This window comes from Stegastes partitus, unplaced genomic scaffold (assembly GCF_000690725.1).
Source record: "Stegastes partitus isolate 25-593 unplaced genomic scaffold, Stegastes_partitus-1.0.2 Scaffold556, whole genome shotgun sequence".
Lineage (NCBI taxonomy): Eukaryota > Metazoa > Chordata > Actinopteri > Pomacentridae > Stegastes > Stegastes partitus.
Genome location: NW_007578287.1, coordinates 161,940 through 188,709, shown reverse-complemented (window position 1 = coordinate 188,709; position 26,770 = coordinate 161,940). Strand labels below are relative to the sequence as shown.

The 26,770-nt window shown below is 36.9% G+C and overlaps 3 protein-coding genes across 4 annotated transcripts in view; 2 read left to right on the top strand and 1 right to left on the bottom strand.

The window, feature by feature from the left end:
• alox12 (arachidonate 12-lipoxygenase) overlaps positions 1-4,488 on the top strand; it is a 16,974-nt gene extending 12,486 nt beyond the window's left edge. Inside the window, exons 12-15 of the mRNA XM_008288368.1 lie at positions 135-256; positions 1,908-2,008; positions 2,171-2,341; positions 3,494-4,488. Coding sequence (XP_008286590.1) covers positions 135-256; positions 1,908-2,008; positions 2,171-2,341; positions 3,494-3,673 — 574 coding nt within the window. The 3' untranslated portion in view covers positions 3,674-4,488. The remainder of the gene's footprint in view (positions 1-134; positions 257-1,907; positions 2,009-2,170; positions 2,342-3,493) is intronic.
• A 758-nt stretch (positions 4,489-5,246) lies between these two features.
• On the bottom strand, positions 5,247-11,117 carry rnaseka (ribonuclease, RNase K a). The gene is made up of 4 exons (XM_008288367.1): positions 10,861-11,117; positions 8,813-8,895; positions 6,343-6,469; positions 5,247-5,876 (listed from the first exon to the last, which is right to left on the bottom strand). The coding sequence occupies exons 1-4, from the start codon at positions 10,933-10,935 to the stop codon at positions 5,859-5,861; spliced, it is 303 nt and encodes a 100-aa protein (XP_008286589.1). The 5' UTR covers positions 10,936-11,117; the 3' UTR covers positions 5,247-5,858.
• A 2,240-nt stretch (positions 11,118-13,357) lies between these two features.
• LOC103362100 (chromatin complexes subunit BAP18) lies at positions 13,358-18,708 on the top strand. Of its 2 annotated transcripts, none has more exons than XM_008288366.1 (5): positions 13,358-13,686; positions 14,443-14,537; positions 15,226-15,443; positions 15,882-15,989; positions 17,160-18,708. In XM_008288366.1, the coding sequence occupies exons 1-5, from the start codon at positions 13,666-13,668 to the stop codon at positions 17,222-17,224; spliced, it is 507 nt and encodes a 168-aa protein (XP_008286588.1). In that variant the 5' UTR covers positions 13,358-13,665; the 3' UTR covers positions 17,225-18,708. The 2 variants fall into 2 exon arrangements, with proteins under 2 accessions (XP_008286588.1, XP_008286587.1); XM_008288365.1 differs by having other exon boundaries at positions 15,208-15,443.
• Positions 18,709-26,770: the final 8,062 nt, after the last annotated feature.

Below are 26,770 nucleotides of genomic sequence, written 5' to 3'. Positions count from 1 at the left end.
GTTTTGTTTTGTGAAATAACAATTTTTTAAAAAAACTTCTGAGGAATGTGCTAGGAAGCAACCACATCAGCCACATGTAGACTTTTCTTAATGCATTCTGAATGACTGATAACTAACTGTACCTCTTCTTTCAGTTTTGTCACTGCGATGGTAGGCCTGTACTACCAGTTGGACTATGATGTGCAGGAGGACCTGGAGCTCCAAGCCTGGATCAAAGACATATCACAGGAAGGCTTCGTAGAGTGTCCCAACTTTGGTTGGTCAATAATACACTGTATTTTTCCACTAACAACTAACATATACACCAATGATCCAGAACATTATGACCAATCACAGATGAAGTTCATAATGTCAGTTATCTTACAATGACAGCACATGTCAAGGTCTGGAATGTATTATGTGATAAATGAGAAATGGGCAGGTGTACAGACTGGAGTAACTTTGACAAGGCCCAAACAGTTATCACCAGACAGGTGTGTTGTATCATCCCTGCAAGGCTTTTGTGGGGTGCTTCTAGTCAGCTGTGGTGGGCACCAATCAACACTGGTCTGAAGAATGGTTCAAACAAAGTGCAAAACAATGGTTCAAACAAAGTGGGTCAGCGCTGTTGGTAAAGGACCAACAGCATATTACACAGTTGACCTTAACGTTTGTAGAAAAAGCATATATGTGAAGGATATGGTTTCAATCATAGAAGACCATACCAAAAATGATTATTGCATTGTTCAGTTCAGTTTTTTTTTTTTTTGGCATTTTGAATCATGTGATAAACAATACAGATACAGACAAGAAATACTGTGAAAGAGAGGGAAGGGGATTTCTGTTATGCAGCTTTGGAAATAATAATTAGACCAATGTTAATTTAAAAAAAGAACAACAAAAGTTGGGGTGCAAATATTTTGTAAAATCTCATTCTAAGCCGTTTAGCAGTACCTCACTTCCCTTTGGATAATCTGTTGATTTTACATATGCAGCCTATACTAAAACTAAACTACAGCCGCTGGCCTCACCTTCTGCATCCTGCTGCCCCACCATGATGCCTCCTGTTACAAAAGGACAATAAATTCTAATAACTTGTTTAACTGTAAACTACATTGTATAATTCATTCTACATCCACCCAACCGGTCGAGGCAGATGGCCGTCCCTCCCTGAGCCTGGTTCTGTCGGAGGTTTTTTTTCCCCTGTGGGGGTTTTCGGTTCCTTCCCACTGTTGTGGACTGCTTGCGGACTGCTGAAGCTTATAGGGAATCCAGATGTTTTGGATTGTTGGGTGTTTCTGTTTCTGCCTTTGTGAAGCGCTATGAGATGACTTGTTGTTGTAAATATGTGCTATACAAATAAAATTGAATTGAATTGAATTATACACAAAACAAAGGTGACTCAAAAAATAGCTTTTGGCCATCTAGTGGGAACTTTGAAATGTTTTAATACATCATATCTTTAGAATTCATTTATTGCATGTATTGGATTTATCTAAGATATTTTCTATGTCTTTTAGAATGTGCTATAATTATTTAACCACAAAATTCTAACAAAATTATCAATGCTGAAGGCCTGTTGTGTGGACTTCCATCCATCCATTATCTGTTTACCGCTTAATCCTCACAAGGGTTGCATTGGGGCTGGAGCCTATCCCAGTTGACTTAGAGTGAAGGCAGGGTTTGTGGTTTAAACTCTTCAGACAGTCGTTAATTTAATTTTAATTTTTTTTGTTATTTTCTCATTATTGTTTATTTTTTAAAATATTTTTTTTTATATCTTTTTTAAAATATATTTTTATTTTCTTTATATATGTTTTATTCTCTTTGCTATTGATAAGTATGCTTTGCCATTAGTGTGGCAAAATTATTTTAAAAGGCTGTTGCCTTACTTTTAAAATTGATATTAAGTGTATATGTGATTTCAGGTCTGGCCAGTAAGCTGAGGAGCAGAGAGGAACTCTCCACCCTGCTGGCTGTGGCCATCTTCACCAGCACCGTCCAGCATGCTGCAACCAATAATGGACAGGTGCTGAACACTCACACTGACAGTGCTGGTGGTTTGAAATTCAACTGTGAGATTGAAATTAACTTTCTACACATCATTTAGAATTCAGGGAACATTTAACACTTCCCCTGCCACTGTACTTTGCAATGCTACCACAATGATTTTTTTATTTTTATTTTTTAGTTTGACTGGTGTGCCTGGGTTCCCAACACTCCCTGCACCATGAGGCTGCCCCCACCAACAAACAAAGATGATGTTACCATGGAGATGATCATGGCCAGCCTTCCTGATGTCAGTCAGTCCTGTGTGCAAATGGCAATCACATGGCATCTGGGACGAGCACAACCAGACGCAGTGAGTCCATCTGTCTGGTTATATGGTAGCAAATTACCACATGGACATAACATGAGGGACCAACGCTTCAATTTTAAAGGGTTAATTCACCTAAATTAGGGGAAAAAAGCATTTTCTGACATCTATTTGTGCTTTGTATATAAACAACCAGTGTTTGGTTTAATCTCATTCAGGCCATATCTATCAATGAGTGAATGACTTTATAAAAAAATCTCAGACATCTTGAGATCTATCATCATGATTTTTGCCTTTAAAAAATACAATGGCACTGAACTGACTTTCATTTGTGGTGTCCCTATTCCACACACAGTTTCTTTATTCAGAGGCATCTATATATTGTCAATACAAAATGATATGAAAAGCTATTATGTCGGTAAACAATAACAGATACAGTAAAGCCTGACTGAGATTAAAATTATCAGGGTAAAATGGCAACACTACATAAAACATGTACAGCATAATATAAAGATGTAATGCAAACAGTGAATCAGATACATGATCACTCACTAAATACTTGTTTTCTCTTTGGAACATGTTGCCCCCCCTTTTTTTAAAATTACTTTGAGAGTTAGGTAAACACCAGATTAAAATTCTTTGCCTGTGCTGACACACTTGACCAGTAAAGCCAATTTTTTGCATTCAGCATATGTTCAAAGTCATTCAAAATACTGGGATGATCCCTTTAATGTTGCAATACATTTTAAACTTGTATTCTTACTAAACAGCAGAAAATATCTCCTGCTGCCCTAATAAAAATCCATACTGCATTTAATGTTCAGGTTTGTTATGGATCCAGTATTAGCAGTGGACACACTTTCTCATTGTCAGCTAAGAAAGTGTTTCTGCTTAGATTTCTGTAAGCAGCTGAAGGCCAGTGTTTCTTTGGAGGCTGATTAAGCAATAAGATGACTGGAAAATCCCTTTACCACTTGTGGATGTCAGGGGGGAAATTATACTAAATTATACTTGTCTTGAACTGTGATCAGGTTCATGACATCAGCAGCTGACATGGTAGACAGACCACACCCAACATTACATTGTAACCCGAAATGCTGGTTTTAGCTAGAACTGTTTTGTTTTGTGAAATAACAATTTAAAAAAAAAAATAAAAAATCCCCTTTCTTCAGCAAATTCCCATCTTCTTTTGCTTAGATTCCTTTGGGCCAGTACACAGAGGAGCACTTCACTGAGGAGAAAGCCCTGGAGCTGATTGAAAGGTTCAGAATGGAACTGAAGGAGATCGAGGGCTGTTTCCTGAGTCAGAATGAAGGACTGCCGCTGCAGTACCTTTTCCTCCTGCCCAGCCGCATAGAAAACAGCATCACTATATAAAAATACTAACAGACTGCTTCTTGCAGGACCACTCTGTGTGGTGCAGACTCAAAACTGTTTTAGGAAAAATGATCCACTTCTGATCAGACTGATTGTTTTTTATTTTTATACAAAACTTGTAGTTTTAAAGGTTTATTCCATGTAAACAGAACAAATTGTGGATTTAAAGGTTTATTCAAGACAAAATAATACTATATGTCCAAGTGGTTCAAATTTCAAACGTTGACTCCATTCAAATTGTACTCTCTAAGTACCAGGGTATGGCTTAAATGTTTATTCCAAAATACTTTCTTTCTGAAATCTACCTTTGCATTTGGTCAAACTATTATCAAGAAAAAAATGAAATTATAGGTGAAGGATAACTGTGTTGTGCAAATGAAGACATCAGAATGTTTTTTAATGCTAACCAAATAAAACTTGATTTACGTTAAAAACACTGTGACTCTTATTATTTTGGCCAGAAATGAGGTTATTGTGACTCATCAAACTCGGTAGATGATGTGTGGTTAGACAAGTGTGTGTGCATTGGATCCAATATATAATTTACAGATTTTATTGTTAGTCAGGCATAAGTTGTCTAGCACAAATTATGAAATACAAATGTGATGTTTATCAGCCAGAAAGGTTGAATTTATTCGGATCATAAACTGCACACAATGTAGTTCTGCTATAGTAATGCTAGTTTGACTTAATTATTTAGCAACACCAACATTTTTGTTAAGGGAGGTGAGGATTGTTGAAGTAACATGTATGGATAATTCAGTCCTGACAGTCTAAATACCTGATGAATCAGTAATAAAAAGCTGTTTTCCTGTTTGTTTGTTTTTTTGTATTATATTTGCTGTTTAATCAGTTTTTTCTTAATTTTCTCAAATTAGAGGGACTGGTTTGATCACCTAATTAATGTGATCTGATGCTGATTTACATGGGATTCTGTGTAAATTGAATGAACCATGAACAGAGATCAGACCGCCTGTATATCAGAGTTGTGATTTTAAATCAGCTCTCTTTCACCAATTAATTTCCTGGCAACTTCCTACGAGTGAGACAGATTCTGAGGTAATATGTTATATCTATCAACGCTATATATCAACAATTTCCCTGAGATTTGCACCAAAGGGATCAATAAAGTTCTATTCTATTCTATTCTATATCTGCAAACCTACGTATATCTGCTGTATGTCACTATGTACCATGGTACAGGGAATATTTAATCAGTAATATTAATTTCACTGTTGTTTTGGCCAAAAACTAAAGTGATTTCATTCATTATGGGACAGTGTCAGACCTAAATGCAGTTGAGTATTATTCATAAATGAATGAAGCTCTAATGTGCATGCGTAACCTTACAAAAAGGCAGCTGCTCTGAGAGTGGTAAAACAAATATACTAACTTACATGATTACCAGTTTTTCTTGCATCATTTGCGGTAGTTTAAATTTTTACCATCATAAATTTTTACCTTCTTCAGAGTTCTCAATTATAATTCTATTATGTGTTCATGTGCTGAAAATGCTCAAAAACAAACAAAAAAACAAAAAAACAAACAAACAAAAAAACAATCCTACCAAAGCAACTTAGTTATCTGAGCAATTTTAATGTTTGAAATGACTACAGCACATCAGCAAACTGTAAGATCCCCTCAGTACAAAAACCTGAGAAGGTGAGCAAGTGAACCAGTGCAGGGGCTTCACTGATGTCATGATGCTGACCGTCAAATGCTTCACATCAGCAGCTGAAGTGCTTCCAGCTGAGATTAGAATAAAGACAAACTTCTGATGTGAAGCACTGTGCAGACAGACTGAACCAAGCTGAAAGAAAGGAATGACTTGATGGAATGACCGACATTCCAAACGCAGTTGGACACTACTGGTAAAAATCAGAGATACATTCACTTGTACAGTACAGAAGTATGCAAGAACAAATCAACACTTTAAAATGTTTTAACAAGGCTACCTACTCACGGAGTTCCAGTGGGTCGTTAGTACGACCACGATCAAATAATTTAAGCACTTGTGATTAGAGGTAGAATTAATTTAATCGTAAATAAATTCAAACATTGATCTGTTTCCACAGTGTCCCTTTAGCTCCTGACTAGGACGTTTAAATCCTGCAGGAGAAGTCAGTGATCAGAGAAAAGGTGAGTCAAAAGGTCCTCTGGGAGTCCTTCCGTCCAGCAGATGGCACTAGTGCACCAGATACTCCTAAAGAACAACACACAAGTACAGATGAAGTCATATTTTTTTCCATCTGAATAAACAAATATTACACTGACTAAGGGTGGATTTTTAAATCATGAACACATCACACATTTAATTTTTGCACATGCTTTATTTTAAACTGCTGATCGTACAGTGTGTGTCTTTTGGTGACCAAAGACAATGAATAAATAGCATTGCAGTATCTGTTACTCAAACTAACTTTGCTGCATTTTGTTGTCTTCGTGCAACTACAACTCACTACAACAGAATGGCAATTTGGTAAACAGGCTGTTTTCAGTTTGAACCCCGATATAGAAACAAATGATACCACTGGAGCAAGCAGTAGTTTGGCTAAACTGATCCTTTTTCTTCCCTCTGTCATTCACTTTGTCCTGACTCTTTCAGTGAAGTCAACAACCTTGAACTAATAAAATGAAATAAAATCTAGAAGCTGAACGGACGAACTCACCTTCTGCTTGTTGAGCCTCATCTGGCAGCAGGAGAATGCTCCACACAGGATGTACATAGCAGCTGCTATGAAGCAGTTGTAGCCCACCGTGTTGTACAGTTCATAGATCTTCTGAGGAGGGTTCTTACTAAGGGAACAAACAATAACATTGCAGCCTGTTAAAAGGTACATATCTCACAAAACCAATTTAATCTTACCAAAGGCAGTTGATGCCTCCCTTTTTTGCTGACATTAAAAGAAATAGTTGAAAAATTGGGGAAATTTGCTCATTTGCTCTCTTTCAGAGGAAGAGGAGCTATTAAGATATGACCATGATTAGCCTAATTTAGCAGAATAACTGGAAGAAGAGTAAAACCTACCCTGTCGCCTTACAGCTAGACAGGTCCTGGATTTGAATCTACTGGTTGGCCTTGGCCTTTCTATATGTGTTCTTCCTGTTTCTTCGTGGGTTTATTTTTGGATGCTTTCTTCCACAGTCCAAACACATGCATGTTAGGTTACATTGTGACTCTAACTTGGTCGTTGATGTGTGTGAGTGGGCATGGTTGTCTGTCTCTGTCTTGGCCCTGTGATGAACTAGCGAACTGTTCAGCTTGTTTGGAACCTTGGCTCCATATGGAAAAGAATTGCCAGAGAATAAAAATAAAAAATAACCTGACTGCGAGACTTCCCAAGGATGGAAAAGGATGCAGGTCGATTGTGACCAAATAAAAATCAGGAGGTACAGAACAACCCAGCCAGCAGTTAGGAACTTTTAGTGTTCACAGGTCATTTTAAAACCATGTTCATGCAGCTAAGTTAACTGGAAAATACAGGCATTGTATAGGAGAGGCTCAAGATCTTGTATGCATGGCGGTTATTTGAGATTCATAATTACCAACAGACTACATCCCCAGCCTTCTAAGTATGATCTGACCCACCTAAAGACTGTCCCTGACAGCCCAAGCCAATTTTCAGGATCCACAGCATCAAGTGCCGCACTAAGATCTAAAGCCACCAGAACTATAAGGCTCCTGAAATAATTACTGAGGTAAATGATATTTAAAATCTTTATGTGAGTGATGTCAGTGCTGTGACATGAGTGGAAACGATGGTATTTGTCTGCAAGGAGTCATTCATTTGACAAAAAAATACTTTTTCAATACTCTTGCTAGTGAAGGAGAGATTTTATATAGGCCTTTTACTTAGTATTAAAGCATTCAGGTTTCCAGGAGGGACCTGACAACTGCAGTTTTTAGTAAAGCCGTGAAGATGCCAAAGAGAGGTGAGCCATTTAAAATAATGCAACAAATCCACTGCCAAACAGATAAAAAGCTTGTTGGCAGAAGATCTAATGAGCACATAGACAGTTTAAGATGCTGCACTACTTCTTCGAGAATCTTATTACCAGCAGTGAATTCAGACATTAACAAAACTTTTCTTTTTCAAAGGGAAATAGGGTCATAATGTCTCTTTTGGGTCTAATACTTGATCAGATGTTCTTAATTCTTTGATATAAAAAAAACCCATTACATTTTTTAGTTGACAGGAATTCAAGAGTGACTGCAACAGTGGATTTGTTAACCTATCAACAATGGCAAATAAAGCCCACGAGCTATTAGGATTTCTATTAATGATACTACAGAGATGGGCCTGACAAGTTCTGCAGAGCGCAGGCTTGTAAAGATGGAGTTTTGCTTTGTAGATGTCACAGTCACTCTGAAATGTTTTCCATCTTCATGCTGCCTTTCTCCGTACTGAGCTACTGTTGCGACATTATTGTTGTGAGATTATTTTACTCTTAGCAGGTGCTATTGCATCAGGAACTGGAATCATCAGATTTTATTTTTGTGATTGACTAAATTACATAAACTGGCATCACAACTAATATGAAATCTGCATGTAGTGAAATGTATGTTTGAAAACAGCAGCTACACCTCCACCCTTTTAGTTGCCATGAGAAAACTTACAAATTTAAGGGGGCTGTTTGAAGGACAACTCTCACACTGCAGCTATTTTTTTTCTTGACCATGTTTGATGCACAAATTCTAACTGGTATGAGGCAGTGTAACGGTACACAAAAATAATGGTTCGGTATGTACCTCAGTTTTAAGGTCATATTAACTGTGCTTAAACCGTACTGCATTTGTAGTCAGATTAGCAGCTTTCAGCTTCACACGAGGTCTGTGCAACACAAATTTTCTTAGAACATTTAACTACTTGATTTGCACCATTCATATCAAATAACTCACAGTGGCCTAATAAGTTTGAAAAGGGCTCCTGTTTCCTAAGAAACGTGCAATTTGATACACAAGTTCCATAAACGTGCTTTGTAAAAAAGCATCTTGGCCCAGCTTTCATTTTGGGAGAATCAACTGCTTCCTTCTGTTGAGTGTAAAAAGGTTTTTGATCATCAGCAAACTAAGCAAAGTGTCCAACACAAACCAAGTCAGAGATTTGAAAGGGTGTTGTGAGACAGTGGAGGCCTTACTCTGGGAAGATGTCTTCTTCTTTCAGAGGCACATCTTCAATTAACACTGCTGAATGTGTTGTGAAGAAAATCCCCAGCATGCCCTGAGAGACAGGAGGGACATTTCATGGGTCTTACACTTAACATGGCAGACTTATCGCATTTTAAAATATACATACTGAACAAAGACTTAATTAGATAAATCTTATTGTTAAAGCCTGCTTGCAAGTAGGGCTGCATGATATTTTTTTTAAAAATCTCAGTTTATATATACATGCGCACACACAGTTTATTAGGTACACCTTGCTAGTACTGGATTGGACCCCCTTTGGCCTTCTTAACAGCCTTAATTTTTCATTGCATAGATTCAACAAGGTGCTGGAAACATTCCCCAAAGATTTTGGTCCACATTGACATGATAGCAGTTGCTGCAAATTTTTCTGGCTGCGGGTCCATGATGCAAATCTCCTGTTCCACCACATCCCAAAGGTGCTCTATTAGATTGAGATCTGGTGAATGGAGTACAGCAAACTCACTGTCATATTCTTGCTTGTGACATGGCGCATTATCCGGCTGGAATTAGTCATCAGAGGATGGGTACACTGTGCTCATAAAGGGATGGACAGTCAGCAACAATACTCAGGAAGGCTGCGGCGTTGCTCACTTGGTACTAAGGGGTCGAAAAATATCCCCCACACCGTTACACAACCACTATCACCCTGAACTGTTAAAACAAGGCAAGGCAAGGTGGGTCTGTGCTTTCATGTTGGTTGCAGCAAATTCTGACCCTTCCATTTGAATGTTGCAGCAAAAATCAAGAATCCTTGCACCAGGCAATGTTTTTCCAGTGTTCTGTTGTCCAGTTTTGGTGAGCCCGTGCAAATTATAACGTCAGTTTCCTGTTCTTAGCTGACAGAAGCAGTACCCTGCTGTAGTCCATCTACTGCAAGGTTCAACGTTTTTTGTGTTCAGAGTTGGTCTTCTGCATACCTTGGTTATAACAAGCGGTTATTTGAGTTTCTGTTGTCTTTCTATTAACTCAAACCAGGCTGGCCACTCCTCTCTGACCTCTGGCGTCTACATGGTATTGTGGCCCAGAGAACTGCTGCCCACTGGACATTTTCTCGTTTTCTGACCATTCTCTAGATGGTTGTGTGTGAAAATTCCAGTAGATTAGCAGTTTCTGATCATGCCTGTGCCACGTTCAAAGTCACTTATATCACCTTTCTGCTCCATTGCAATGTTCAGTTTGAACTTCAGCAGGTCGTCTTGACCACATCTACACGCCTAAATGCATTGAGTTGCTGTGATGCGATTGGTTGATTAGACATTTGTGGTAACAAGCAGGTGTACAGGTGTACCAAATAAAGTGGCCGGTGAGTATAACATTTTTTAAATGTTTCTTATGCACTCATCTAAAATACCTTGAAAAGATAATATTTTATTACATTCATTACAGGCATTGCAAATAACATTTCAGAAAAAAAGCAGAACTAATCCAAACAGAAGTAACTTGCAAATAAGTCTGGAAAAAATGTGCATATAAAACATCTAACTTAATAACAGCCAACTATAGATTTTTTTGGTTATTTTTCTAAAATTAAAACCCTTTAAGAAACCCTATGTTAATGTATGTGGGATTTATGAGACAAAGCATACCAACTTCCTGGTTTGCCACAACACAAAAAAACTTCTGTTGACAAAATTCAGGAATTATCACTGAAACAAGTCATTATTTCCATCACTGATTAATCTGTTTTGATGAAGACGCACATCTTCAAATGTATTGCTGTTTCCAGTTACCACAGTATATTTGGTTTCCAATAATATTTGACAAAGGATGACAATGAGAGACTGGACTCATTGTTTCCCTATTTTTGCAAAGCAAACTATTGCGACTCTGATTAGATTTTTTGATTACATTAAGACACATTTGTCAGCATTCCAACCCAACAGCCCTCGTGACTGGAGCTGTTGATTCAAACTGATGTTCATGTTGGAGGCTGAGATCAGTTGCTTCTGTTGACTTCTATTTTGAAACAGAAAAGACATCAAGTTTTCACACTCACCAGCATGATCACACCCCACATGCTCAACACAATCCCACACGCGGCGAGTTTAGGTCCACAAATGAGTCCACGCATGATTAAACCCTGTCTGTTCTATGAAACAAGAGACAACAAACTGTAGCGCTTGAAACTTCTGTCACTGCTTCAGTCGGGTGACTGTGATTGAGCTCCGGGAATTTCCGGGATGTTGACAGGCTTCCTTAGTTCCCTTAAATTTCTTACTTTTAAAACAACATGTCAAGTAATTTATTTCAATATGGCGAAATGCGCATTTTTATTTAATGAACTGGTGCATTTCCAGCCTGTCAACTGTGATTTGTGGAGGCAAAAGCTTTAGCGTAAACTGGAAAAAAAAAACATATCATATGACCTTAATGCCACGTGACTTTCCAGAGACCATGCTGACGTGCTACTACGCTGCGTTTACGTACTGTCGGAAATTAAACAGCTGGCCGTCAACGCCAAAAAAACCAAAAAAAACAACTTTCTTTGCCCTTACTTAGTGGTGTCTGGAGCTTTTAGATATGCACGACAATTGAAAACACAATGTTGCTGCTCTTGCTATTTTGTGCTTAAATTCAAGGAAAGTTAAATAAATAAATAAATAAATAAAATAAATTTAAGGACCTCAAAGGTGTGTTTCATGGTCGAGGCCTTTTCTAATGTAAGATTTTCACAGAAATAAAAGTCTCTTGTTATGTTGTAAAAGCATATGTTTACCACGAAATTAACACCCAAAAGCTAAAATGGTAGTAAATGTACATTTCACATCTACAAGCTTTACTTTTTGGACAACTAGACAAAAACTATAGAGTACATGTTATTTATCTATATGTGCCTTTGTAGTGGTGCGCATTACGTCCAGGACTTCAATTCCATTGGCCTGCACAGTGTTCCATGTTTGATGGATATATTACTTAATGGTATACCACTAATGCCCCAATGCCAGTATCTGATTTTAAGCCTTTACCCATGATGGTACTGATCATCCTCCTACCAAAATGGTTTGAGCTATAAATACGACTCACCTTTATCCTCTGTCTGTCTGCACTGAATGACAGCAACTATGCAACAACCACTTTTAACATATGCAAGCTGTATGAAACTTGACTAGAAAGGTCAGAGAACTATAGAACTGGAGGACGTAAACACAGGAATTACACTCTGATCTTAAGATGTCAAGAATTTCTATTTTTTGTAACTCTGGAATTTAAAGTTTTATGTAGTAAAACAAATATTCAGAGTGTCTGTCTTCAAACTTGGAATTTTGGCACAGTGTGAGAAGGTCGAAAACTGTTTTCTAACTGGTGCTGTAAAATCTCATCCAGCAGGTGAATAAACTGACTTAAATTTCAATGATAACAAGGTTTTCAGTTACTACTTCTAAAGCCACGCTGGCAACTGTAATAGCTGCATTATTGGCTTCACAAAAGACTAGCACAGCTGATCGAAAGGAGCTACAAAGGCTTATATCAGGAATTATTAGCATTGTTAAATTAATAATGGTTCCTGCTCTGGAAACAATGAAGACAATGAAAAGTTCTACTTTCCTCTGTCATCAGCTGCTGTGACCTCTTGGAGTTTGATAATAAAGAGCCCCAGGGTCGTGGTGATGGGGTTAACTATAAATAATTTTAACATCTTTAGCATTCCACAGCATCTTTAAATTGTAGTTATATAATAGTAACACTTAAATACAATAAAAACAGAAATCTGACTGAAAACAAAATCTCCTGAGTTTAATTTTATGTCCACACTGGTGGTGTTTCACAAAACAGCGATGTTAAGTAGACCAATATACCATACAGTATTACTAAAAAAAACATGCTGTAACCCTATATGACAGCAGTTTGTCCTTTGCATCCCAAAGTGTATTTTTGTTGCAAACCACCCCATTGTTTCTGTATCAGTACCTGCACATGGATTTACATAATGTTTGTAAAGTGAACATGTATGGATAGATAAATCATCAGTTGGTGAACAATAAAATTTTTTTTTTTTTTTTCTGTGGCAGAATATAGGCTTGCGAATAAAACATACAACCTTCTCAAATATTTTTACACAAGTGATGGAGACTTGGCTGAACCACCAGATGTCAGTGTTCAGGCTGATGAGTTCAGGGCACCAGCCTTTCAAGTCATTTGAGCGACACAAATCCTTTTAAAATTTTTTCTAAAATCTCTAAAGTTATTGATTGGTGCTACTTGAGCGTACATATTTGATTCTACACCCGTCCTTCCCCTACAAATTAATTTTTAAATCAGGTCAATGTAAACATCATTCGACTGTTTTTGTGTAATTTAATTTTAATTCACAGACAGAGTCCTCTTTTTTTCTTTTGCATGCAAATGTCTGTATTTCGAGTGAACGATTGTTTTCGATTAACATTTCAAAAAAGGCCACTGAAATGTCCACTATTGTATCCTTTTTATAATAGGGACGTAAACCTCACAAACACGGCGCACATGAATTTACCGAAGTGGAGATTACAAGAAGACAGTGAAGGCAGCATCAGCCTTCTTATTGTATTCACTGAGCGAAATGACTTGCCTGTTTTCTGTGGTAATGTAATTAGCTGTAGAATAAACTTTAATGCCACTGTGCGGTGCTGTATTAAAATGGTGCAATTCTCCAGGTACCAAGAGTAAAAGCTGCGGAAGAGCAGATTTGTAGCTGCTCTACGACACCAAGACAAACACCAAATGCTACCTAGCTACACAGTTAGCATCTTAGCAGCTGTTGAAGACACCACCGAGTCCTGCTCACGGAATATATTCAGTTTGTGCTACCACAGAGATTGACGAAATGACCTCAGCTTCCACTAAAGTAAGTCATTAAAAAAAACAACTTCGTCTCTGCAGAATAGTTCTAACTAGTATCCTGTTATTACTCGTACGAGCTCTTGTGCTTCCCTCCAATTCTCGCGGCAGTTACGCAGAGCATCAGTGAACTGAGGTTACTCGGTGCTGAGAGATGATTTCAGAGGTCAAAGAATTCCATCAGGTCTTTGTGGAAAATGTTCTGCATTACCTGCACTACGTAAACACCAGTGATCTTGCAATAGCATATGCCTGAACCTGTAATTTATTCTCAGAGCTGACCTGTTTTCAAGTTTTGGATGCATCTTCAGACACTTAACACAGACAAGTACATCCTTGCCTACATGCTCCTCCTGGTTTGGTCTTAGTCTCTCACTTCAGCTAAAGAGAAATGTTTTTGTTTTAGCAAAGAGTTTAGATGCTTTAGATGCAGTTCCCACGAATACAAGACCAGCCCCAACCAACACTTTTGAAGTAACCCGAAATGCTGAATATGAGGCCAGGCGTTATCACCCAATGTCATTTTTGGACTTCACTGACTCAAATTCGTGAAGCAGGTTTAACATGTGCTGGGACTGGAGGCTGCAAATGAACCCCCATAGTGTCAGAATCAGATGTTCAGGAAGGTGTCACATGCGGATGGATTCTGTACATATTATTTTATGCATGTGTTCATGTGGTTATGTCCACTTTTTGTGTTGTTTTCCATGGAACTACATGCCAGCTGGTTGGTTAAATATTAATTCTCGTGTGTGCTGCACAGGTTGGGGAGATCTTCTCTGCTGCCGGAGCCGCCTTCACCAAACTAGGAGAACTCACCATGCAGCTTCACCCGGTAGCAGACTCCATTCCTGCAGGGTAACGACACACAAACACAATGAAATGTTCATATTTATTATATAGTAATTCTATTGAATTATAGTAGACTTTTGCACATGTGGTTCCATAAAGACTTGCGTTCACAATAGACAGCTGCCACCAACTCAGACAGTTTCTGGAAGTATAAACGGGATACACAGCAGATTTATTATCTGAAATACAGAAATTCTTATCAGTAAGTGTTCACATGAAAGCGGATGTATAATGTGTCATGTGACTTGAAGCTACAAAGGACACAACAGTTTATTACAGTAAAAAGAGCTGCAACTGCAAATGATGCAAGAACGGAATGCTGGTGTAAAATTGTTATTCATGTTAGGTAACTGTACTCTTTTAGCATGGTTCTGAGCATAACGGTCATTTTTGGTCAAGTCAGGAATGCTATTGATTGAATATTCTTTGTAGTAGATGCCAATATAACTGTAAAAAGAAGTCTAGTAGTTTTCAACTGAAGCTCCAAGGTTGAAACTGACCTGCATGACTGAGAATCTACACAGTCTGATTCTTTCTGAGAAATCTCTCTCCCACTCGATAAAGTCTTAAAAAAGTGACATTTACAGGTCTAAAAGCTGAATCCAAATGCTGACCCGCTGCATACAAATGCAGATGTGACCCATGTGACTTGATATAAATACTAAAGTCAGTTTAGCTCCCATCTTCCCTCCAGCTGTCAGACAAAGAGCACAGTGAAGAGGAAACTGTATGAAGACGGACCTCTTCCCGCCTCCTCTGAGGGCCCGAAGAAGGTCGTCAAAAAAGCCACCGCTGCTGTCGCCAGGGCAACACAGGGCACTCCAGGTGCCATCTCCACAGCTCAGGTTGTGGCGTCAGGACTGCAGGGTCCCCCCTCCGGCCAACTTCCTCTGAAGAAACAGAAAACTGCAGGTGAGACTTAACAAATTTATCTCCACATCATAAAGCGGTTCTGCTGTAAATGTTGTATTTTAAAATTGACTCCCTATTAGAGTAAAGATCAAATCAATTATGTAGCTTTCTCCGTGGTTGTGCTAATCATAACACTATTGGAAAATGTAATGCACAAGAGGGACTGGCAGAATGATAGTGAGCACATCCTATTGTATAGCAATGCCTTGTGTATTCAGATATAGGGGCCTCTGGTGATAGATGTATCTCATCAGTATATTACATTTTATTAATCACTTGTTACTTGTTTTGGATACAAAATGCACAACGCATAACGGAAATTATTAAATCTTAAGCTGAAAACTTGTTCTAAATTTAGAGTAAGGGTGCAGATCGGGTAAGTCTCCAATAAAAAAATAAAAATTAAGTCAATTTATCATCCTCTTTGTGCATGTGCAGATGTGACCCTCAGCGCTCTGAACGACTCAGATGTCAACAGTGATCTCGTGGACATTGAGGGACTTGATGAAGGATCCAACTCCAAAAAGCTCAACAACTTTGATCAAGGTAAAATTCATAAACAATTCATTTAGGAGGGATATGAGCCACACATATCACTTTTGTTACTCGACAAAGTACACTAAATCTAGAAAAAATGTTATATATTAAAAGTTGCCATTATCTTGTGGACTTACTCTGTGATCAACATTTAGTTTTTGTCAGGTGTGATTTTGTTTAAAAAAAGAAGAAAAAAAAGTAGTGTGGTAGAAAAACATACTTCGTTAATAAATGAGAAAGAAAAATTGTGTTTGTACAACCAGTTATTTGTATTTTTTTTAATGTATTATTGGAATCTTCCTTGTATTTTGAGCCCTATGCTATTTCCTGGGTAATTTCAATACCTTTATTTTTAAGCTCCTATCTTTGTCATTATAAATTCTAACCATACAGAAAAGTCAAGGCTGTCCATATCATCATTCAATATGATCATACTTGCAGATTTTTTATATAACCCTTTTTATCAAGTGGAAAAAAATATAGGATATTATAAAAGTGTTAAGGTTTTTATATACACAGGTACTAGGTGACATGTTCCTTTATCATCACAAACACACAAAATGTAGTTTTTTGTGACTCTGCTTCACACACACACTGTCCTACAACCCAAATACTCACAAAAGCACCAATTGTGTATCAATCAGCCACTGAAAATAGTTAATTGAGCAACATTTGCTCAAACCTACAGCGGCCGTTTGTCTTGGAAATTATTGACTTTTTTTAAAGGTGAAAAAGTATATTTGTAAGATATAGCCGTTGGATTTGGGGCTGAGATTCACTGATCAAATACATAAATACCCACACACACACACACACACACACACAGCTTAACAAATTTATTAGACCACCATCCAATGTAAGGTTTATGCCACAGCTGCCCTAAATTAACAACATCGTTAATTACCAGAATCATGTTTTATGTTTCTGTAATGGTTGTTACACCAGTATGTAGAAGCTCTTTAACCAAAATTATGTTTTTAATGCTAAAGTGTAGTTATTACTGTTATCCATGAATTTTCAAATTTACCATTTTACAAAAAACGACAGACCCGCGGCGCAGATGTGGGAATATTCAAATATCAAAATTGCTATCCGGATACCACCACCACGACCGAATATTCAGATATTTGGATATTCGGGTCCAGCCCTAAAGTTTACATTTTTTTTCTGTCTTCATAGATACCTTGAACCTGGACTCCAGCCTCATCATGAACCCTGGTGACCTTCCTCTGCTCTCTCGCTGACCTTTCACTACCTGCGGATTTCATAGAACTGATGGACAAACTATGAAAACGAGTTGCGATAAACTGGAAATATCTTGTGAGCCAGATGACGCTGGCCGCCCATGTTACAGGAACTACACCACTGGAGATTACGTTGGGTCATGCAGAACTCCACTAACGCTTGTTGGCCCTGATGAGTCTGAATTATTTTTTATTGCAAGACATTTTGGAGGACATTTCGTCTCCTCCTCATTGGCTTTTGCTTTGTAGGGGTATCCAGAAAATAAAAGTTTAAAGACAAACTTTATGCAGAGACAAAGCTGTACTAAGATTCATACTTGGTGTATATCTTTTACGAGAAGCCAGGAAAACAAACACATTTTAGCAGAGAAACTCAGTAGCATCAACAAGATAAAACACTGTTCTGCAAAGGAACTTGAAAGTGGTTTGACAGCAGATATCTGCCTCAACAACGTAAACATTTTGTTCAATTTTTGTTCAGTTAGACAGATGTTAGCACAAGAAGTTTTAGCAGTTATTAGAGTGTTGCGTACTGTAGGCATTTTTGAGAATGCATGATTGCTTCCTGTTTATTTTCAATATGAAGTGTCGACATCTCTTCCTTCTAGCAACAGTGTTACAAGAAAAAAAAAACAGATTGTACACTTTCCCCTTCTTTCCATTTAAGGTGAAACTAACAATATAAAGAGCCGTTGCTTGTTATTTTTAAGGCCTGTGTCATGAGGAAACAACATAATTGTCTCATTTTCTTGAGATAAAACATGTCCAGATAAAGTAGCAGTTGACAGAAAGGCAGTAAATAAAAAAACAATTTAAAAAGATAACTAATGATTACTTACCAAGAGGATGCTTCAGAATGGTCTCGGCCTAACCCGAAAATACGTGGCGTAACTCCAGTTTTGGGGCTTGACTCTGTACTTTGAAGCATTATATCACTTTCCACAAAAACTTTCATTTTGGAAGCAATCAAAGAAAAAGAGGAAAGCTTTAAGCTGGTGTGCCGTTGCTCCAGGACATTGTGTCCATCCAAACAGCAAAGGTGGCAGAAGCAGCTAAATGTGGCTTTGCACTGTTGACCCATACACCTCACTATCTAAACTCTGTATAATGTCATAACTGTGAGTGATGATGAAATCATCCTTACTAGTGAGGAGTATCTGGAGCACCAGGATGGAGCCTTCTGTGATAGCGTAGCGAAGCCTTAACATCGGTGAACTGAGTGCACTGAACTTAAAGGAAACTATGTTTAAATAAAATGCAAAAACCATCTTTTGTTTTCTGGTGAGGCCGAGCACCCTCATAACTCTATTTAGAGCTCTCAAGCAGTTTCAGCAGTTGTCAAGAAGATGATTAGCAAAATGGGAGACATGAGATATGTGGGAAGCTACTAACTGAATGTTTTTTTTGTTTTTAATTTAAGGCTCATTTTTTCATTGTTAGTTTAGCATAATAAGGAATTAGAGAGAAGAGCTTTGTCTAAAGTTCAAAAAATACACCTACCAATTACTCATATTGTTCATTTGTTCCTTTTTTTGACATACACAGGTTGTGTAGTTTCAGGAGGAAATATGTGCTGGTAAGGGTCATAAAGTCAAGACCCTGTCAAGAGTGTCATCCAAGTTATGTGGGTCAGTAAAAATACTCACCTGTCAGCATTTGTGGTGTGTCTGTCACATCACTGTAACCTCGTGAGTGGAAAACTCGGTCCTGGGGTAGTGAGATAACTGAGGTGAAGACAGACACTTTAAATGTTGGCCGACTTTTTAACAGCTTGGACGTTTATGTCCTCCAATTGAATGTAACTGTGCTCTGTCTCACACCTCCAATTGGGAAATAAATAAATAAATGGATCTCATTCATTAAGCTGGCTGAATGACGAGCACATTTGAAGAGGATTTAATCTTAACTTTTAGACTAATAAATACTATATATATATATATAATGTATTAGTAGTACACACCGTATAAAAGAAAAAAATATAATTAAAAAAAAACAATTTCTCAAAAAGTATGCCTTTGCATGGCACCATACTCTGTGTTTTTAAAGTTCCTATTGGTACCAATCCTGGGGGAGAAAATCAGCCTCATGGGGTGAACAGTAACAGTTTTATGGTTTGTGGATAATCGGAATAGAAAGAAGAATGGGCCTTTTTTATTTTTTTTATTTTTTTAAACTAAATTTACACCATCATATAACTGGTTTTGTAGAAGCCAATATCGTCACAACGGCCGATAACATAATAAATTTGCCTTTTTAAAAATGTAATGGGCCAATAACGTAATAGAAGTCCTGAGCCGATAACGTAATAACTTTTAACCAATAACGTAATAACTTACTACGTTTTTGGCTGGTCATTATATTTGCAAAAAAAATGTTTTTTGAAAGACCAATAACATAAGAACTTATTAGATTATTGGCAAAAAGATATTACGTTGGGACTTTTATTACGTTACTGGCCAGTTATTATGTTATTGGCCTATTACACTTTAAAAAGTGCTAATTTATTACGGTATTGGCTTCTACAGGTTTGTATTATTTTGTCAAAGCAGAGTTGTACCACTGAACAATTAAAAAAAACAAAAACAATCAGTAGTGTATTAGCAGTGTCAACTATGCTTTGGTTTTCAAGATGACTGAGATAAAAAAAAGATGCAGTTCTTGTGCAACAGCTGGCTGCAGGTAGCAGGTGTATTAGAATCTCCCACTCTGACTTTTAAAAAAATAAATAAATAAAAAGAAAGGCTCAACTAGATGCACCAAAGAAATGAGTTATGGCAGCAGGGATGTGCATGTCCAGTTGGACAGAAATACATCAGCAGAAAGTTGTCACAATCATCACAACACAATGCAGCTGAAAAGGTCGACTACTACTTGTAACTAGTAGCGATCATAGCCAATGCAGAGGTGTGCGTGTTTGTGTGCAACAATGATTGTTTTGTGGCAGGAACTTCTTTAGGACAAACAGCAATTTATGTCTATATTTCCATAAAGTAACTTGTGACAATATTTGATTTAGACTCACTCAGTCAGCCTGAGGTTCGTTTTTGAGAGATGACATTATTGGACATTGAGGGTTTTATTCAGCTGCTAGTACACATTGATATTAACGCCACCAAATTTGATTGTCAACATTTGTAATTGTAAAAAAATAATTATACTACTTAACACTTATCTGAGTATGTAGTAATCCAAGAGATCTTAGTATCTGAGTAACAGAATTTACTATGTACTTATGTACTAGCACAGACCTTGGTTGTGTTGCGCTGTTACATTTATTATTCCAACTTCAGGTAGCTCTGTCTATTTTTCACGTGTTTACAGCCTGACTAAGTACTGTAATTGAAGTGTAGACGTTCGACTTTTATTCCGGGGCATTTAACAAAAATATTACACTGACCACTGACTGACCAAGAAGAACAGTCTGTGTTTGTTTTTTTTTTTAGTCCTTTAAACTTCTTAGGGTTAAATGTGACTGCCCCGAAGTCTGGAATCCTGGACGTCACCAAGGTTTTGACCTCAGTAAGTAAAAAGCATGCTCCGTTTGGTTAAGGTCGGCCATTTGTCTGCCTCAAGAAGCACTTTGCTTTCTTTTTCAGCACATTTCAGGTCATTATCCATCATACTGCTGTCCTATTAGTTTTGCAGCATGTTAGTTTGAGCAGAAAATATAGCTCTGTGCACTTTAGAATTCATCCTCCTATGTCTATCAGCAATCACATCATAAATAAACACCATTAATCCAGCTCCATTGGCAGCCATACATGCCCATGCCATAATACTATACCTTGTTTAGGTGTTCGCCCTTTCTTTCCTCTCCATCATTGTGATACAACTTGTCTTTGCTTTCATCCAATGAATCTTGTTCCAGACCCAGGCAGGCTTTTTTGAGATGTTTTTTAGTCTAATTTTGCCTCTCCATTCTTGAGTGGTACCAGTTGTTTGTATCTTGACTTAGATCCTCTGTATCTAAATTTATGAAGGTGTATCTTTGCTGTTGATCTTTCACAATTCTTGAACTTCCTCCTTAAGAGTGATCTAACTTGACTAGATGTCATAAGGGGTTTTTTCTTCACTGAGGAAAAAAATCAGGTCTTATGGTGTTGCTGAGCTTGCCAATGCATTCCTTCTTTGTACAAATGCATCAAAATGTTTATTTGGCCTCTCCTAAAGTGTCTGCTGTATCTCATGTTGGTCTGTGTTTCCAGGTCTAATGATGGCCTTTTACAACGCATATTGAAAAATGCCTTGAACAGCTACCAAATGCAAAATTAGGAATCAACCCCAGATCTTCAATCTCCTTAATTTATCATGAAATTGCAAGAAAACAGGCCAACACCTGGACGTGAAACTGCTCATCAGTCCAATATTTTGGAGGCTGTGAAATTGAAGGGGCTATTTCAAAAACAAGGCTGTAATTCCTTGGCAGTTTATGCAATTATTTTTGTTCAGTCCCTTGAGCTACAGCAAAGAAGTCAACATCTCAGTCACATCTAGATTGCTTCATTTCAAATCCGTTGCATAGATGGGTGTGAACGGGCAACATTACAAAAACCGTGTCACTGTCAAAAAAACGTATGTATATTAGTGTAGAACATCATTCTGGAAACTGAAATAATGTAACAAGGGATGTCATTCTTATTCTTTGTCAGTCCTGTCTATGGAAACTGGCTGCTCTTCATTTGTATAGTGCTTTTCTGTCTTAGTGGTATTCAAAGGGCTTTACAATGTGCTTCTTAGTCACCTATTCATACACCAATAGCAACAGAGCTGCCATGCAAGTTGCTTGCCTGCCATCAGGAACACTTGGACATGTGGAGGGATGGGGGACCACCAGCATTGCGATTAGCGGACAATCTGCTCGACCACCTGAGCCACAGCCGCCCATTGTAGCATTTATCAACTTATGGCAAATTTGAGTTCCCAACTCACAACTTTCTATACTGAAATGACTGAAACACATGTAAAACAATCACGCATTTTAGTTCTTCTATAGATTTATTATAGGTCTTCTGAAAGTATTAAAAAAATACATAGGTCAAAAGTATAAATACAGCATCTTGTATTATAAGTTTAGGCAATGTAGACAGTTGTTATATATATATATATGAGCATATGAAGAGTTCATTTGCAAAAACAGATATCTCCATTTCTGTAGATTTTCAGAAAACTTGTTTTTTTTGTTTGCTTGAGATAATATCAGTCAAACTGAAGTTGAGTGGATTTGATTCAGTAGAAATGACATGACAAAAATAGAGATAACTTAAGTTTGATTGATATTGTCTCAGGTAGACGATAGAAAAGTGGTTTTTCTGAAGGTTTGTGAAGATGGAGTTATCTGGTTTGCAAACGAACTCTTCATATATATCTATCTATATATACACACATATACATGAGAAGTGCCAAAAAACAAGAGCCTAAATCATTAAAAGACCAGACACTATTTCAAATACTAGCCATTTATTAATAGCATATGTAACAGTCAGTAATTGCAAAATAGTACAAGAGATACACATTATAAAATAACGTGTTCCTTTTTGTGGGATCATGATAATGCAGAGTGGTGTATGTCGGGAAGGAGCAGCACATATCATGCTGGTAATGCAGAAAGGAGAAATACCAGTAATGATGTGCTGCTACAGCCTGACACAGATTGTGAGTTTTTACAGATACGTTTACACAAAGTAGTACTTAAAAAGCACCAGACTCTCATTCGTCAATACAGAAAGATTTTTCACAAATATATGCCTAACTTCAGTTTTGGATGTATAAACAAAAGTTGGTTGGTGACTTCTCACTTTTCCCAAACTGAATACTGTGAAAAGATTATTCCTTGTAACAACAAATTAAATTTCTTGTCAAACAACAAAATAGCCACAGAGTTTTGTTAATCTTCGCCCATTTTTTTTAAAGGATTGGTCATATTTAAAAACTACTGTAACTATATAAACATTATATTTAGAAAAAAACTTATTTCAGGTAATAAACTTCACAATACAAATATTCATATACATGCAGTGAAGAATTTAGTAAATGAATGCCAACATTTCTTATGAAAAATTAATTTAAACTAAATTCTCTACAAGTATTTTCTAAATATATTGCTGGTCAGACTGTATGACTATAAATTTGATACATAGCTGTATTATGTAGAAGTCTTCATCATGTACAGATTAAAGGTGATGCATCTATATTTATATTAATTATGTATTCATTACAATAAATACCTAAAATCCTACAATCAAATAAATATAGTAAATAGATACAAAGACAACACTTTCATTATCATTGCTTAGTATAGAGCTGCAGGTTTCAATTTCGAGTTAACCTGAAAAGGTGTTTTCATTTATTTGATGCAGAAATGTTTTCGGTAAAGATCTTAGTTTTCATCACAGTAAATGTATGGGAAAAAATATCTTAGGTTAAACTCTACTTGGGCAGCATTGCGATGGCCAACTGCTAAAAAAAAATAAAAATAAAATAAGATAAGATAAAATAAAAGCAGCAAAACATAGCACATGTTCCTGCTGCATGCTCTGCCAGCACTCCTTCAATAAGGACCGACACTTGGGGTCAGTGTGGTGTTTAGTTCTAACCAGGATAGTTATACACTTGGTGCAACACAACAGTTACTGTTTAACACAATCCACAGATAGAAACTACACACACTAAAGCAGTAATATGAAAATACATCTACCAGCCGGCCATTTTGGATTATAGCTTAATATTTCATTATAATGTGTAGTTGTCATAGTTAAAAGTATTCTTTAGCCTGGAATCTTTTTTTTTTGTTTGTTTTTTTAATTTGTGCACACAAATCACTGTTTTGTGTAATGGAGTACATTTGCCTTGACTTATTATGGAGTTACTGTAACAGCAGAAACAGATGTTGCTACAGTGACAGGTTGTTGTGGCTACTCCATGAGGAAGAAGCACATACTGTTAGTGACAGATGTGTTTGGCACCGAGATGTCTATAAATACCGAATTTGTTATTTTATAATTACATTATCGCATTTATTATTTCTTTCTTGGCCCCCAAAAAGTTGTGATACTTGTAGTTTCAGGAATACTGATTAGCTTTGGCTGCTATCAGGTAACAAGTCACACACTGGCCCCACAACTCTGCAGAGCTGATATTTGATTATGCAGAAATAGTTGCTTCTATTATTTTAATAATACAAGATAATGATTGGCTCTATGATAGACATTTTTTTAACATGTCTGCAGTACATATGTTGGTTTTGGCAAACTGATACAAGACAATGAGCAGACTTCACAGTGTCATATGGTTAAAATGCATTTATGTAAACACTGCAATGTATAATCTAAAAGAAACCTTGGTGTAAAGATGCTTTTTTGTTCACCCAGTTAATGAAAGAACATTTATTTTATCACTATTTGAAAAAGAAAAAAAAAAAAAACAGCATATACTGTATGTAACAAAGTGACCATCAGCCAATCAGAATAGAGCATAAATTAGACTGTTAAGGTCCTATTTGATAGCTAATTTCTATGAAAGGATAAAGTTCAGAGCAGAAGTATTTTGAGATGAAACCCTCGTAGCAGTGACTCTCTTGTTTTAAAATGATGTAACAAAACATTATTTTTTATTTATTTTATTTTTTTTACAGCAGCTATTCGGCTGTCCCTTAACTTAGATGGCACACAAGTAAATACTCCAATACACTACTTTATTTTTTCCCCCCAACAACATCTTTTAAAAACAAAACAAAACAAAAAACAAAACAAAAAAACAGATACATGCTCTGGAAGTTCTACTTTATTTACTTAGAGTTTCTCCTGAAATGTGCTCTCAGTTTATCAGTGTGTTTGTGAATGCATTCACAGTTTACATTCCAACTCTTTTTTTTCTACTGTAACATTAGACACCTGGTGGTCTCCAAACATAGAGCTCACGTTCAACAAATTATTTCAATAAATTCGATGTTTGTTGATGTAATTAAACTGGTCTATGCTGGTAAAAACATTAAAATGAAATAGTTGTCAGCTGTAGCTTTGTTTAAATAAAGACATATATCTGTGATGCTGTAGAAAAAAATGTTGATATTCAGCTAGTTACCATATTTAATAGTAAGTTATTAAATATCTAGTTAGTTGTGAAGAATTTATTGCCCCACTCACTTCCACCACGCCACATCCCTCCCCCACTTTTCTTTTAGTGCACAAAAAAAAATGTATTGGATTTAAATTTATGACTCTACCTTTAATGATGAGGAAATAGTCTCCATGCTATTAGCTCCTATGAAGGTATCAGTAAACAGTAAAAACAGTGGCTCACGGCAGTCAGCTGAGCAGCATTTTACTCCAGTCGCTAATTACACCACAAAAAACAAAGTCATAAATGTGACTGATCCTTTTGGTTTTATACTTTACAGGTTATAAGTGATGCAAAAATGCTTTCTTTTGCTTGTAATTTCTTGTACAATACAAGGCAGCAAAATGCCCATCCTAAGCAGTCATTCTCTCATTCAATCATACTCAATTTGTAGCCACATCATGTTTTGTTTTATGATCCTCATACTCTCTTATAGAAAATCCCTATAATTAGGAAGTGGTGGAGTCCGAGCCCACAGGCACAAACAATGTGTTTATTGTCAGAGAATAGAAGACTAAAACGCTTGTTAGGACAGGGTTCATTCCAGAGGCAGGAACACTGTGGTGGATAAAGGATTGCAGGTGAGTGTGTTTCTCCACTTTGCTCACTGAATGACACAGGGCTGATAACTTACACTAGCAATAAAATACATCTGAATTTGTGCTCACTGCTGGTAAAAATGATTATACAGTGATGCTAATTTGATACCACAGCAATTTGTTTTTTTTGTTTGTTTTATTTATTTTTTTAACAACACTCTGAATGACATAAATTAAACCTGTCACTGATGTGTCAGTAATGAAGATAAAGCTGCTCACATAGAGTAGAAACCACACACACACACATATGCACACAACCACATTGAAAAAGCATGTGTTTCACTTTTGACCTTTAAGAGGATAAGAAGTAGTAAGAGGAGTTGCTGCAGTCACAAGTGTAAGCCGGACGTGAAGTCGGACTGAGGGCAGATCCCAGTGTGTTGTTGAGAATCCCAAGGCTCACAGTGGCAGCACATAATGATTTGGAGTGATTCAGCACATATCTGCAAAACATGATGTGCTGCTAGAGCGCACCCTGGACACACTAAAACCATTCGTCCATCACATTTATTGGTTCGGGCTGCACACCAGAGAAAAACAAAACATCTGTTATAATTATATATAGTAAAAATATGATATATAACAGGGAAACTTTTCTCATTTTCCTGTGGTCAGTTAGTTACTGATTACTAATCTGCTCAATTTACACAAACCATGTCTTAATATCATCATGTATAAAATGTAACTATAAAGTAAATGTAAAATCTATGCAGTAATAGTTGCACTTTGCTTGTGGGGTTTCTTTTCTTTCTTTTTTTTGTAGCAGTTAACTGCAGACAAATGTGTAAGAATATATAATAAAGGTCATAATAATTGAATCTTTTTGATGAGG

Bases quoted from the DNA above. Each gene is read 5' to 3' on its own strand.
- LOC103362100 (XM_008288365.1), top strand. From the start codon at position 13,666: ATGACCTCAGCTTCCACTAAA. The intron at 14,538-15,207 runs GTAACGACACAC...AAGTCAGTTTAG, and splicing joins GCAGACTCCATTCCTGCAGG to CTCCCATCTTCCCTCCAGCT. The intron at 15,444-15,881 runs GTGAGACTTAAC...GTGCATGTGCAG, and splicing joins GAAGAAACAGAAAACTGCAG to ATGTGACCCTCAGCGCTCTG.
- rnaseka (XM_008288367.1), bottom strand. From the start codon at position 10,935: ATGCGTGGACTCATTTGTGGACCTAAACTCGCCGCGTGTGGGATTGTG. The intron at 8,896-10,860 runs GTGAGTGTGAAA...CCTGTCTCTCAG, and splicing joins TGTGGGGTGTGATCATGCTG to GGCATGCTGGGGATTTTCTT. The intron at 6,470-8,812 runs GTAAGGCCTCCA...TTGTTCCCTTAG, and splicing joins GAAGAAGACATCTTCCCAGA to TAAGAACCCTCCTCAGAAGA.